Source organism: Tubulanus polymorphus, chromosome 12, assembly GCF_964204645.1.
Source record: "Tubulanus polymorphus chromosome 12, tnTubPoly1.2, whole genome shotgun sequence".
In the NCBI taxonomy this organism is placed as follows: domain Eukaryota; kingdom Metazoa; phylum Nemertea; class Palaeonemertea; order Tubulaniformes; family Tubulanidae; genus Tubulanus; species Tubulanus polymorphus.
In genome coordinates this window covers 3654103-3669656 of record NC_134036.1, presented here as the reverse complement: position 1 = coordinate 3669656, position 15554 = coordinate 3654103, and the positions used below count along the sequence as shown (strand labels likewise).

The 15554-nt window shown below is 39.4% G+C and overlaps 1 protein-coding gene across 1 annotated transcript in view; it reads left to right on the top strand.

Moving 5' to 3' along the window:
* LOC141914193 (77 kDa echinoderm microtubule-associated protein-like) overlaps positions 1–15554 on the top strand; it is a 36776-nt gene that overhangs the window by 12932 nt on the left and 8290 nt on the right. The window contains exons 6-26 of the mRNA XM_074805460.1: positions 2027–2193; positions 2739–2878; positions 3325–3547; positions 4521–4599; positions 5028–5108; positions 5365–5430; positions 5893–5982; positions 6337–6495; positions 7018–7213; positions 7532–7604; positions 7738–7878; positions 8152–8238; positions 8520–8663; positions 9083–9223; positions 9922–10035; positions 10312–10464; positions 10978–11118; positions 11748–11818; positions 13192–13217; positions 13881–13973; positions 14541–14674. Of these exons, the coding sequence (XP_074661561.1) occupies positions 2027–2193; positions 2739–2878; positions 3325–3547; positions 4521–4599; positions 5028–5108; positions 5365–5430; positions 5893–5982; positions 6337–6495; positions 7018–7213; positions 7532–7604; positions 7738–7878; positions 8152–8238; positions 8520–8663; positions 9083–9223; positions 9922–10035; positions 10312–10464; positions 10978–11118; positions 11748–11818; positions 13192–13217; positions 13881–13973; positions 14541–14674 (2519 nt within the window). The remainder of the gene's footprint in view (positions 1–2026; positions 2194–2738; positions 2879–3324; positions 3548–4520; positions 4600–5027; positions 5109–5364; positions 5431–5892; positions 5983–6336; positions 6496–7017; positions 7214–7531; positions 7605–7737; positions 7879–8151; positions 8239–8519; positions 8664–9082; positions 9224–9921; positions 10036–10311; positions 10465–10977; positions 11119–11747; positions 11819–13191; positions 13218–13880; positions 13974–14540; positions 14675–15554) is intronic.

Here is a 15554-nt window from a genome sequence, read left to right as displayed (position 1 = left end):
AGAGCGAATTTGTATCCATTTGATGTTTGCAATCGTTCCAACCTAAGACGATTGGATCTACAGTTGTGACTTAGAATCAATCGGTTTCGTTCATAACGATAAATGATATAAACCCGACTACCTCGCGAATCATCGACGTTACTTCTAAACATCAACGAGATCGAATCGTTACGGCGGATTTCATGTTTTCCATCACCGCATAATCTGTCATCAGACTCGCCCACGAGTAGGTAGCTGGCCTTACAGAATATCGACATATCGATATCGTGGTAAACTTGGACGTGAAAAGTTCCCGGTAAAGAACTGTTGATGAACCAACGACATTCAACACCGCGCGTTAACGACGGGTAATTCGGTGAAACGATGTAACCGGACGTAGAATCTAGCGGGTACCACGTGTTGTTACAAGACGAACTTACCGTCACAGACGATTTCTCGATAGAGTCTGCGCGATCAGCGCGCGCGATGCAAACTTGAAGTAAGATGGAAACCAGAACTACAAACATAACATTCTTAATTCGTGTCATGTCGAAAACAATCGTATCGAAAAACGAACACAAATATCAAATGCGAGATACTACATCTAAAGAAATATTTATTCCATCTTTTAAAACCTGTAGCGCCAATCACAGACGCGATTTGATAATTCAATAGTTCACTCGTAGCTTTAAAAATATCGCAGATGTTCTGTAAAAGAATATTTATATTTAGGTATGAAACAAATATCAATTTCTAGGTGTAAAACGAACGACTGTAGCGGAAATCTTTCTCTGAAAACTGAAGGCAAAACTTAAATTATCGATACTGAGTACCACAGTGGTCTGTCGTCCTACGCGGCGCGATAATATTGCGGAGACGAATTTGCCGACAAAGTTTCTAAACTTGCAGTGAACTTTTCTCTACGAATACGATATCTAAAATGAAAAGGCAGCCTTTGATACCGAGGCATTCGCGAACGGCTTTTGTTCGCTAATTTAATTTAGTTTTATTCAGCAGAACGCGCGGCGCAAATTGGCTCTTTGTCATGTTTGATCTTTTGTACTGAAACTGACGCCGTAGAAACTTTTAGCTTTGATATATTTTCGTTGAATTTACAAAGGGAGTAAAATGCGTTATAGATTTTCGCATCCTTTGTTCGCCAGTTTTAAACCGTTGTTCGTCTGTTGGTCTTGTATATATGAGCATGGAATAAGATGACGTGAACTGGTAAAACTATACAGTTTTAGCCATAAAGTCCCAATGATTTTACCAAAAGCCAACATTCCGAAAACCCCAAACCATCATTGTAAAATTGTTGTAAATTTTGTCGAAAGCGTAAAAATATTCTATGCAATTTTGACAATATAGCTTGTTGGTTTCTTTGATCAAAATGCTTGTCTATAATTGCGTTGAAAAATTTGTAATCCAAGGTCATTCGTTTTTCTGTTTAGAAATTTCTTCGGCTTCAAGCGGAGCAATAACGGCAAAAAATAGCAAAAATTCGAATTCGAAACAAATTCGATGTCCTTATGCACTCTCGAAACCCTTCAGACATTTTGATCGTCCACGTTCCACTTGTGATGATTATTTCATTTTAGATATTTTCAACTTTCAAAAACTGATCGCCTCCACTTCACATGTGTTCAGTACTTCACTAAAGACATTTTCAATTGAAAATGAACTACAAAAAAATAGATATTAGACATTTTATCAACACACTTCCAAAACAGATCGTCCACACTTCAAATGTGTTCAGGACTTCACCTGAGACATTTCTAATTGAAAATGAACTACAAACACCAGAAATAAGATATTTTATCAGCAAACTTAAAAAAACTGATCGTCCACACTTCACATGTATTCAGAACTTCACCTGAGACATTTCTAATTGAAAATGAACAACAAACACCGCTACGTATAAACTTTCAAGAAATAATCAGTATAAGTATATGCACAATTTCTGAAGGCGAGTCCAGGCTGCCTGTTGATACCGGTATGATTGTACAGGTCAACTCAAAAAAATGAATTATTTATATTTTTTTTTCAGGCCGTGACAGCGTCGAGGCGCTGAACACCGACAACGCCAACGACACTTCGAACACTTCCGTCTTGCCGCCTGAAGCACGTGATCAGGATCTGATTTTTAGGGTCGAGTGCGAGCTGGCGCGCTCCAGGCTGCAGCCCGATCTGAACGAATTACGCCGTATATTGCAGGTGATTATTGTAAAAAAGAAAAACAACGATTACTTAGAGATGTCAACTCAGATATCACGATGTCACTGCTGGAGCAAGACGCGTTTTTCAATGAAATTTAATAATCTAATAGAATAGTCGCACAATAAATCTTTTCCCCTCGATAACTTATATTAGATGAAATCTATTGAATTGATACCATATTCACATATTCACATATATAACAAGAAAACTAATGAAAGTTGTTTGACGCTTTGAAAAAAAAACCGCATATTCTGCTAATTATGAATGATATAGATTATAAATTAAGGATCGATAAAGTAATCTTGTATTTGAATACATCGATAATCGACGATCCGCATCCAGTCTAGGCCCGATATATTGATGAAGTGGTGCGCATCATCAAAAAAGACACAACACTTAATTATCAAAATTCATCGCATATAAATTAGGGTCATGAAATGAATGCCTAATTTCACTGTAGTGCATATTGACTAGCACAGAACCCCAACGTATACGAACATTTGTGACATTCTAATTTTATTTGCATCTCGTCTTTAATCAAGATTATGGACAAGCAGAAAACCGGCCAGTTAGAACAGCAGAAAATCATCGAACTATTCAACACGGATGACATGCCCATCTACGGTGCCTTGTTGACGAGTCTGTTGAGACGATGCGACGACGAAGCGAACGGGAAGGTCAGGTAAATATTTTTGAGAGTGAACTGATAATGCAGTTAAGTACGCGTCGGTCCTCCTTAACTCCTTACTCAGAAACGACCTTGTCGGTTGTGCAAAAAAACACGGTCGTGTACGATCGAATTTAGCATATTAAGATTTTTTGCATTTGTTCGATTTAGATGCCAGTCACTGAAACTAGTTGATGTAATATACATTTGTATGTGGTACATACCATCAAAAAGTGTAGTAAACAGCACAAAATTGATAATTCATTCTCGAAAAACGATGTGTTTAGCGAGCCAAGCGAGATGCTTTGTTTAGCTTCCGGGTACGGTAACCCTTCCTTTGCGTCATCAGTACTGAATCGTCGCCAGGTGGCAGTACTTTCCGGAAACTGTTTCGAAATATTCGCTGAAATTGCCAATATTTGCTAACTCGTTTCGATTCCTATTTTTTCGATTTATTCCAGCTGGCCGGAGATGCTCAGTTTTCTCGAAAAAGCCCAGGAAACGTTTCTGGAGAGTTTGCCGCCCGACGAAAAACCCGAATTCTTCAAACTGCAAGAGCCTTGGTGTAAACGAGATAACAGCTTCGGTTCCCTCGACACGGAAAAAGAGCGCACCCTCTCCAACCTCAGGAAGGTAGTGATGGCTTATTTTAAGACTGCCGAAAGTATTGAAGTCCGTTGGGCCGTAACTTTCCTTCGCTATCAATGCGGGTGTCGATCTGAAATCTAGATCAACTGTGCAGACATTCACCATCGTAGTTTGAATCGTATTCTCAAAGTTTGCCGATGAAAATCTTAGCTTTGTTTTGTGTAAAATGACGTTTCAACTAGTTGTCGAATAAACACTATAATCCGTGTAAACTGTAGATAAATGTAGAAATCCCACACTTCGAATTTGAAACTACACGAACAATTTTATTATTACGAAACCACAACGTTTCGGCTGTTGACTAACAGCCATCATCAGGTGGAATGACCAGAAAAACAAGTAACAAAGCATATTAACTCACAGGATCTAGAATAGAAGCAGTGTGTCAAAACTAAAGATAAAAAGACCAAGCAATAAAACATCAAGGGGTACCGTGGAAACCACAGCAATTCTAAACAGTTCAGGGTAAAAACAAACTATGTGAAGTGGACTGAAAAGGGTGGCGATAACAGAGTGACACATAGTGATGTTAACCCAAATCTAATAAAGAGTTGATGTGTCTGGATAATAATTGGTTATGTGAAGAAAAACCAGTATTTAAATTTGTAGATAAATTGGATTTCGAAAGTTTACATATGTTATATATGACGTTTCAACTAATTACTTTTAAAAGGCTAATTGATGATTATATAACGGACTCTTCATTTGCCCTTTAATATCCGTCTGGCGTTGAAAGTTCGATCAAATTGTCTCAGAAGTCCTGAACACCACGTGAATTGTGGACGATCAGTTTTTGACGTAACGTCGAAAATACGATACAAAAGCTGCACTTAGTGATGATAATAGTTTACTCGTTTCTATAGCGAAGAACTATACGAAAACTTAACGTCGCACGAGAAAAAGGCATTTTGAAATAAACCACACACTCAGCAAAAATAGATCACTTTAGCATGACATTGATACATCTAAGATAAAGTTGATGTTTTTATGTGTGTTACTTTTTATCTAGAAACTGACGCAGGGACAGATAAAGATATCAGTCAATAAAACCAAAGAGCTATTGGCCGAATACTCGGAACCCGGTGCGCGTAAGTTATCCAAGTCATTGAATTAAGAAAATGTTCTAAATCCACTTTGGTCCAAGGGTACTTACACATGAAACGTTTTTTCGAGAAGTATCTACAGAAAATGTGTCAAACCGTGCTTTAAAACGACATTTCTTATAGCAAAAGATCAATTAAATTGCGTTTCAAATAATTTAAGTCCAACTAATGAAGTTTATTATTTCAAAAATTTCGAGGTTTCTCTGAACACCATCTTCAGAAAGAAAAGAAATCAATTCTGTTCCTTTGAATATAAGACTTAGATTAACCTCGAAACCGTCAGAAAGATATAGCCTTTAGTATCATCAATCGTGAATTTGTTCATCATCTTCTAAACTGAGAATACCTGTTGAAAAATCGGTCTTGATATCAAATTTTGGATATCTTATCGCATCTTTTATCTTTCGATTTAGAAATGACAGAAGCCACGCCTGTTTCGGCTAACGCACCTATCAATACGCAGAATTCATTAACCGTACCTCCCGTTTCGAAAGGTAAATAAACAGAATATGTATTCATACCCCGGGTGCGTAAACAAATCGCCTTTATTTCTGAAACCGTTCGTCTCCATTTTTTGGAAAATTCATCATAGATTGTTGAACTGTGCTACGATGTACTTGTCCATTATTCCGGATTAGATTTTTTAGACTCTACACCACCCGAAACAAATCTGAATAATCCGTCCGGTTATCAACTCTTCAAGATCAGCATCCGAGCATGAAGATGAATTTTCATGATTTTCTTTTTCAGAACAAAAATCAGTTGCTCCGACGAAAACGGGATTTTTTAGTTCAGTCAGGGGTTTACTTCGAAATGGTTAGTACCGTTATTATATAAGAATGTCCCCAACCAGCCGTTTCTTTCATGAGTCAGTCCATATGAAAAACAGAAAAAATGTAGATAGTAAAAGAAACGACGAGATTACCAATGGTATTTGTAAACGGTGATAATAAAAGCGGACCTAGAATTGAACCTTGAGGCACCCCATAATTGAGAATTTGACTAGTCGGGCCTAGAACGTTGACTATTTTGAAATTTCCCGGGTACGCCCGCCAGTTCTAATCAATTGGGGGAATCATCCGTCCAAACCAAAATCAACATTAAGACGTTCTAATAAAGGTTGCTGGTCAATAGTGTCAAAGGCAGAACTTAAATCTAGCAAGGAAAACCAAGTTTCGATGATCGATTTCGCATATCTCATCACCAACCTTCAATGAGAGACTGCGAGAGAACTCAAGGACAAAAAGTTTTTAGTTGATTACTTTTTTTTCTATTTAGCCGGTAAAAAGAAAGGCGAACAAAAACAATCTTCGATTCCACTTATACAAGTCGATAAACACAATGACGTCATACACGAGGATACTGGCGGTATGTAAGTTGTATTTGTCGATATGCGCAAAAATGAAAGCCTTCTTCGAGTCTTTTATTATTACAGTTTTATCATTATTATTAGTGTTTATTCGGTCGAGCTCGCTTGAGTCGTCGTAGTCGAGACGGTCGTTGCGTTGATAACCTATCTAAATGACGACTTACACTCAGTAAATTGAATTAGAAATACAAATTGGGATACGAAAATTGAACTCTGACGATTTAACCGCGATCGACTCGAGTTCAAAGTTCTAGCATATATTTCGACCTCTCGTCTATTTACTTGATAGAGATTAATATAATACGTATGTTTCGATGTTCTCTTCTTTGACATTCGGATTCGTTCGTTTACAGAGATGATTCCAGCGCAGGGACGCGGCGGCGGTGTGAGCGTCAAAGATAAGCCACTCGGAGAACATCCCGTCAAGCATTCCGACGCGAACAACACGATCTCTGTCGATATCGGTGGTAAAAAGCAGCTGCTTTTCTTACCGGACAACCTCAAACTAGCAGGTTAGCTTAGCACGTTGCGAACCCGAGCAAACCCCCAGACATGAAAGATTTCGTAATTGACGCTATCTTGCATTCATTTATTTCTTCAAATTGTTAAGAATTAATCTATATCACAATTCAGACCGAAAGTAACCTAATTTTGTTTGTAAGATATCGCCAATTGCAGAAACATTCATTCGCTTCGACACCCATAACATCATCATCAGTCTATCCATCAAGCCCAGACATTAAGCATTTGTTATACGAAGGCTGCATGTGTTTGAAAACAGCTAAGTCTGGCGTGTGTAATCCACAGTAAACTTTAGCTCCTTCGGAACTTTGGTGGTCAGCATCGCAAACCTATAATCGTTTCGGTCAACTCATATGAAAAACCTTGACCCCAAGTATCTTAGATATTGTATAGAAAAATATTCAATATTCGTTTAAAAAGAATTTTTGTTTCTATATAGTACTTAGGATACTAGGCCCAAAAGCTGTGGGTAAAGTTCTTTGGAAAACTGTAGCTTTCGACGGGTTTTGCAGGTCTGAACAGTGACCCACCCCGTGAACGGTTACAACTGGATTGGGTGTACGGTTATCGAGGCAACGACTGTCGCAGTAACATATTCGTTTTGGGCAGCGGCGAGATCGCCTATTACATCGCGAACATCGTCGTTATTTATAAAATCGAAGAACGACAGCAGCGACACTACAAGGCCCACAGCAGCGAGATAAAAAGGTGAGGTGTTTGATCTAAAAGGATTATCCATCGAATCGGTGTCCCATACTAACCTACTACACGTCCTGCTGGAACGGGGTTTGATTTCGAAATCGGAAATCGAGGGTCCAGATGGTCGGTTGATTATTCAGAAATTTTTCATGCTTTGTCAATATCAAAATAAAATTTTATTAATTATGCCTAATACTAGATAAATCGCTTTTGTGATTCATTATTTGAAAGTTGACATGTACAAATCACTGGGTTATGTTCTCAAATGCTTTGGACAAATCAATGAATATATCAATAATTCTAACAATATCTGTATTTCCATTGAAGCATGGCTGTGCATTCTGATGGGGTAACTATAGCGACTGGCCAATCCTGTTTGGAGAACGACAAAAAGATTGAGGTAAATAATTTGTTTTTTAGAGGATGCTATAACAATAAACAATAATCAAAAACCTTAACAAGCAAAATGATTTACTTAAAAATTAATAGATAGAACTTTTGTATGTGTCATAGAAATTATAAATCTTATTCAGTATTTGAGATATGTTTATGCTTACCTCCTCACCCAGGCTGAGGTCAGAGTATGGCGCTGTGATACTATGCAGACTCTGCATGTTCTCGGGTGTAAATATTTCCAGAAGTCTGTGATAGCTTTGGCCTTCGCCAAAAACAAGGTAAAACCTAACAGCTACATATATTTACGGGTCTCAATCAATCAAGGTTTCGTCCCTTAAGATTGACCTGATTAAGTTAAGCATGTGGCTTGTAATTATAGGTCGGTTTCTATAAATCTCTGTATAGGCCTACTGAAAATATGGAATTTTGGATTTTGTCGTAATCCAGCTCACTAGGCAAGCCTATTGTTAAATGTGGCCTTATAGGCGTTGTTGAGCATCTTCGAGTAACCTCTTATCAATCTTAAGTATAATCATTTCATTTTGTCTCAGGATTATTTGGTCGCGGTCGACAGTAGTGAAGAGCACACGATGTCAGTGTGGGACACGTTGAGAGGGAAGATGATAACAAGCGTTCAGGTGAGTGAGATCATCCTCCGGCCGGGCAAAGTATCAAATCACTTTAGAGTATGGATGAGGAAAGGACAAGGCCGGGTTTTTTTCCATGGCACGGTTGAATTCGTTCAAGGCAAACTGCAGTGGAAATAGATGATTATGATGTATATAGTTCTAAAAGATTTCATAACATTAAGATAAACCAGAAAACAGCAATCAAGAATCAAATCCTTTGCATTTGTCGCGAATCTCTAATTTTGAATGTATATCGATTAAAGTACAGTGTATTTTCCTGACTTATAAAGGTCGGGACGCCCGTAGTTTGTGACATCAAATTCAACCCGAGAAACGCGGACCTCATCGTCACAATCGGCCTTGAACATCTGGTCTGGTGGAAGTTCATCCCGGACAGCGCTTCGTTGCACCTCCAAGCAAAAGCTGACTATCAGGTCTGTAGAAATAGGATTTCTCCTTACTCACATGTTAGTGTGCATTTGACGTTAGAAATATCGTACTTTTGAAGTCGCTGACAAGATGAAAGATTTACTTTCCGAGATATATTTGAAATAGAAATATCTCGTACTGGTGGAAATTGGTGTCGTTCTAATTTTCAATAGACATGCTTGATGCGGTGCAAAAAATGCAATAATCCTTACGATTCGATGCTAGTACTTTTGTTAGAAAGAACAAAACTGGAGAATAGATGAGACGTTTAATGCATATGTGTCCTTTCTAAACTTGATATTTCACAGGCCCGTTTTGTGTGTGCATATCGATCAAATTCTGGGAACCGATACTCGACTATCCCTCTCCAGCCATTGCCTTCCAGTTCGTGGCGTTTAAATCGCCTTTCTTGATTTTTTTTCAGAGCCATTTACGGGCGAAATACATAAACACGATGATACACAACGATCGCGGTGATTTGATTACGGGTGATTCTAACGGTACTATTTACATATGGGGTTACAGCACGAACAAAGTTGTCAATCTCGTTAAACACGCGCACGAGGTAAACGAACCAATACTGCTTAACTTCTCCTTAACTAATCAAGTGGTGATAAGTAACAACTGTAATCACTTATTGCCATAGTTCCATAGAAAATATGGCTGCAGTGGAACCTCGTTAGAACGAACTAGGATACAACGATTCATCTGATACAACAAAATATAAAATTTTGTCCCAAGTAGGACAATTTGATTTATTTGATACTCGTTATAACGAACATATAATCTGGTCCCGTGAAGCTGTAACGAGGTTCCACTGTACTTGGCTTATGAATTAAGAGGTAATACACGCATGAATGGATAAGAGACATTAGGATAATCCTATAGCAAAAAGAGTTTTATTTGCGGTATAAAAGTAAAATGTAAATGATAAGGCAACTTTCTGGTAGTCGAAGGCTCTTTGAGAGCTAGGGCAAATTTGCCTCAAGGTTGAACTAAACATTGACCGGAGATTATAGGATGTTAGTTTTACAAACGGCGTCTTTACTGCACGTAGAGCTCGTGTGTATTTCATTATCATAACGAGTTCTTATAGCTCGTAACTTCGTCATTTTTGTCTACTATTGGCACGAAGACAGCAAAGCTTTTGGTCCCAAGAAGAAATAAACAATACAATGCATGATTTGCACACGTGCGTACCTGGTGATGTAGCCAGGTCTATCGCAAAATCTATGTTCATATATTTCTGGTTTTTTTTTCAAGGGTCCGGTATTTTCGCTACTGTTGATTAAGAATGTTCTGCTCACTGGTGGCCGTGATAACAAAGTGCGCAGTTGGATTTGGGATCGGTACATGGACTCGGTCGGTATACTGAAAGTACGTATTACGAAGACGTCATTTGGAAACTCGAAATATTGATTTTTTGGCCGTCTTGATTGATGCAATTTCTATGTTGTTATTTTTTGTATCCCTTACGAGTCCACCACACCTGCCGGACACAAATCAGGGGGTTTCTTAATTTCAAAACCGAGCTCCCAACCTGTTGCCTTATAAGACGCCAACTCCACCGATGGCCAACGGTACCCATTGCCTTATTTGCATATCGTCTATTTTGTTCCTGCAACTCATTAGCATCAACTGAATACTCTTCAGATTCCAGCTCACGAAGGCGGTGTTCGAATGCTCAAACTTTACAAAGACATGCTACTAATGGGCACTACCACCAACAGTATCTTGACCGCCAACATCAACACTCAATACTTCCCGTTACAGGACGTGCAGCTCAACCCAGGCTCGCTGACGCAGGTAAATCACAAATGTTTATACTTCCCTCCAGGAAATCAGTGTTCGGTCAAAGAAGCTTTGGTCATCTTTGCATGCGAACCACATTCGATCATTGCCCCACCACTTTTCTCTTTTGAGGGACCTGTTTTATGTAAACTATTTCTTAGTTTCTACAGGCCCCTCCAAGTCTAATTTACTGTATTTTGTATTATGCTCTGTACAATATGCTGTAAATTATATTTGAAAAATTAAGTGTTCATTCATTCACCACACTTGCCGGGAAATGGTACGAGCGGGTTCGATTTTGAAATCTCTTATAGTTGGAGTACAGATACATCCTAGTTGGAAAGTAGAATTTACATAATTTTAACGGGTTCGAAATTTCTTTTCCCCCCAAAATGAGAGGTATGTTTGCCTTTTGGCATTTTTGCATCACTTATTGCAATATTGTATTATTGTTGCCTTCAACCCCAATGTCTCGAAAATATCCGCGTTCATTCGTTTTTGTCAATTTCTCCACAACCATATATTTAGAGCCATTACGATGATTTGCGCGGTTTGACTAGTATTCAACTCGACTCGAATACCTCGCTGTTCCTGACGGCCGGATACGACAGTTCGCTGTGTCTGTTCGATGCGTCGCGACACGTAGCCCTTTGGAAACACGTGATGACGGTAAGTGTATCATACTCCAAGGTGTATCTACCTACGGTTATCTGTGCCCGTACCAAATTCTGAAGCCAACGGTAGACCCCGCATGCCCTGTCGGTTTCTATAGGCGAGCGACTGTGTTTGATAAAAATCCCGACAGTTATTCAGAAGTTTCGACTTAAAATCTATGAGAAATTCGAATTGAGTGAAAGCGTCATTATTAATTTAATTTCTCTTCGTGGGTGTACGTTTTTCCGATACAATTCTCCCAGTTCCGTTGAGAATGATCTTTGAATAACCTTTTGGATTGAGCTTACTTCGATCGGCGGATGGGGCACCGTCATCTCTGTTGAGTTAAGCGATCGTGCTCAAAGTAAAGCCCCCTCGCCACGAGCGACCACCGAATTATACGTGTTTTCGTCAAAACCGTCAATATCGATGATGCGTTGGATCACGAAAATACACCTTTACGCCTGAGTTCCGGAACTGAAAGGAACGTGTTTACTTCGAGTTGATTGGCTGCTTGGCTTTAAGCGGGAGCGGCGCCACCGGCTGGTGCTATGTTTCCTGCCGGGAGAATGACTTCATTTTCCGTCGCAAAAAATACTGATGGGCAACTGTTCATTTGTACATCTTTTGTATTCTTTGCGCAGGGAGCCCCGGCTTTGTGCGTGGATGCGACTAGTACTGGTTCATTGATAGCGGTCGGTACCAAGGATGGCAAGTAAGCTCTAGCATAATCTAGAAAATCATCGCCTTCTGTTATTCATAGAATATACGTCGAAATCTGATAATGTCAATGCCATATATATCGCCTATTTTATCATTTATTCAGGCTGGTTTTGTTTTCCTTGACCAACGTTAAGAATGAAGTCGAAGCTGACGATAGTGACGCACCCGACGCGCAACCTACCGCGTCCTTCACTACGACATTGGTTGAGATAGCGCGAGTTTCGTTTCCCAAAGAGGTAATAGTAAGTTTGGCTTCAGCCCGCGCGTTTTATTTCGATAACGCTAAGTTTTTCTAAGAAGGGGACATTGTATTTTGTATTGAAATTAGTGAAAACGAACCTCTGAAAATTTCTAAATCACTGATATGTGCGGGGAACGCTTCGCGCGGGCCGCGGGTGAGATTACGAATTCTACCCAGCATTTCGTCCACGTTCGGGACGTCGTGTTCTAAGGGATATCGCGAAAAAAAGGTTTCGGCGAACGATCGAATTTATTACATTTACAGAAACCGAGCGTCGTGAGAATCTCACCAGACACGCAACAAGTTGCGATGGGGTTCTTCAACAATACGGTGTGCATCGCTTCTCTGGTCGAGATGCAGCAGGAGACACCCAGTGGGGATCTCGAAACAGTATTAGCGTGGCAAGCCACGGGTACATGTACGGTAAGTGGAATACACGCCACTAGAATCTGCCATTGACAAACCCACGATTTCAGAAAAACTGTGAGAATGTGAGGTTTCGACGAATTAGTATGAGCCATTTTCAAAACAGTTTTAAAAAGTTATTTTCGTTATCGTGAATGAGACGCGTATTTTTGTTTTGCCCTTGACCACAAACATTAGGAATTATGGATTTATTTACACTTCAACCATTTCCATGGTATATGGTGGCAGATTATTAAACGATATACAATATTTACAAAACAACAGAAAATATAAACTATTCTTGATAAAATATGACAAAGTTATTAACAAAACATACGATCGCTATTCATGATATATCAACTATTTGAGGGATACCTAAGCCTATTTTGGTGAATTTAGCTAATTGGGTTGTTGGATCTTTTGTAATATGAAATTAGGTTACCAAAGGTAGCCTATCAAAATTCAGACGGTTTTTACGGATTGCATGAAGCATAACTTCTTTTTTTAAGAAAGTGAAGTTTATTTTGACCTTGAATTAGTTACAAGAAGTGCACGCACACGTACGACATCTATAGGTGAATTACCGTACCAACCACCACCCGCTACTTGTCATGAATAATCTCGTTGATATTTGAACAGGGCGCAACAGGGTATATCAACGCAATCGACTGGTCTGAGCGTATAGACGAACGCAATGGCGCGTGGCTTATACGAACAAGCTCGTACAGTATGGAACTCAATGTCTGTAAGTGTAAAATCATTTACGAAATTTTACCTTAATACGATTTTAGTGTAACGACTTCCCCAAAAACAACTGTGATTGTCAATTATTTTTATCACAGGAGCTCGTTTCATTCAGAGTTGTGGGTACTGTCGAAACGATAATCTGTTAATCTGTGTCTTTGATGATATAAGACGACATTCTAGCATGTCTTAGATGCATGATCAACTGGTACGGTTTTAACACTAACTTCAACTCTGATACGAGCCCCTGCGCTTTTCATCATAATTTCCTGCATCACCGCCATCCGAAACTGCCACAAATCGCCTGTTAAATTTCAAATACCAAGGCCCAGTTGCACAGTCGTGACTAGGGTCCGAAAGTGGCCTGAAATCTTGGGACTGGTCTTGGATTGTGTTAAGAGCCAGGGGCCGGTTGCATAGTCATGGCTTAGACTTAAGACCAGTCTAAGACCAACTTAGTTCTATAGCTATTCTATTAACTTAAGACCAGTCTTAAGATTTAAGTCCACTTTTGGACTGAAGTCACGACTGTGCAACTGGCCCCTGGTCTTAAAACGAATCTCAAGCATGTCCTATCAACGGGCCCTAATATTGATGTAGGTATTTTACCGGTAAGTTCTACACTACACCGCTGAGTGACCTGGATTATTTTGCCTAATTCTAGATCGTACGGATACGTGTGAACTGGTGAAACTCGAAGGTAGTAAGAATACGAAATGGGCTTCAAATAATTGCAGATTGGCTTATAACGTATCAGGTATGATTGTCGCAAATTTGATACCGTTGAAAAATGGTACCGGTATTTCTATAATAAATTATCGTCTTTGTATATTCGTTCATATCACGTACAATGCAATATTTTCTTCAGTAGATATGTTCTCAGCAAATGCCCTATTGAAGTCTTTATTGTAGAAAAATAGAAATACAACATAGAATTGACAAATTTTCCAATTAGGTCTCAACAGATATTATCAATGAGCTCTATTACGAAAGAAGGCTTGAATATAGTTTTCTGCAATAATTGGTTGTAATATACGTTGAAGAACAATGTAAACGACAGAAATTACAAAAAAAAATCTAATGAAATGAAATGCACTATTGATGCCATCTAAAGTGTATTTCTGATAATTTCGTGATTTATCTAAATCCCACCTTCACAGAAACAGTTACTTTATTTAAACGTTACTTTACTTTAAGTTTCTCGAACTTAAGATATCATCATTTTGAGGTGATTTTCTTTAATTTATCCGCCACATGCTCAGTTACATTCGATAGCCATTTCACCATTTCATTTCTGTCATATCCGCATTTTCTCTTCTTGCAGGTATCTGGAGCAGTAAACCGGCGAAGGAAGGCGATGTGACCACACTGTCGGTCAGTCACAACAATAAGCTGATAGCGATGGGCAATTCAAACGGTTACGTCAGTTTATACAAACATCCTTGCGTAGGAAAAGGGGTAAGTTCTTCAATTTTTACTATGAAATAGAATGCTTAGTACGTCTTTCCGGCATCATTTGAGGTTGAATTATGCATTGGTCATAGGCTAGAAAAATGCTTTTTTAATTCTCACCAATTACATCACAACCTCACCCATTCTCCCTTCTGCCCGCACTCCCGCTTTTGCATCCGCCATCTTAGATTCAGCGCATCGCACCGAGCTGGTTAACACGGAAAGTGAAGCAAAGACGATTAGAATACGCGTTCACGCGGAACCTGACATGGTAACATTTCTAAACGCTAATCATCCAGATGTTGTCCTGGTGCCTGAGTTGTCGAAATCGACGGCGCAATAACGATAGGGATCGGTTTCGCGATTCAGTGCCTCACATCATGTGCTGAAGTTGCTTACAGAAGGCGACAGTTTTGTATAAGCGTATCACGCAGTGCTTATGTAGGTTCGTGGAAGCGGACATTTTTAGATCTGTACATATGAAATCGCATACTCGCTATTCACGCGTAACGTAGACTGCCTATGGAAATAAGTATAGGTGTGTGAGTCGTGCCCTGCGGTTTGTCGTTCAGAAGCAGCCGTAGCTGGAGAAGTAGAAATCACTTTTCGTTCTGTATCTCTGCTACAGCTCACAGGACAGTCTCACGTCGTGATGGATAATTTCACCGGTATCGCCATCGCGACGACTCGACGGAGCTACACCTACGGGACCCAACCGCCTTGGAAAATATTCGCCATAAAAGTGCGATTCTACAGTGATTGGAACAATCTGGCCAGGTTGGTGTTCATGTATCCGCTGGGCAGCGTGTTTAACTTTCTGACGATTATTTTACTGATCAAATGTAGAAAGTATCAGTCGGTTCGTTCCACGTTCCCCTATCTCATA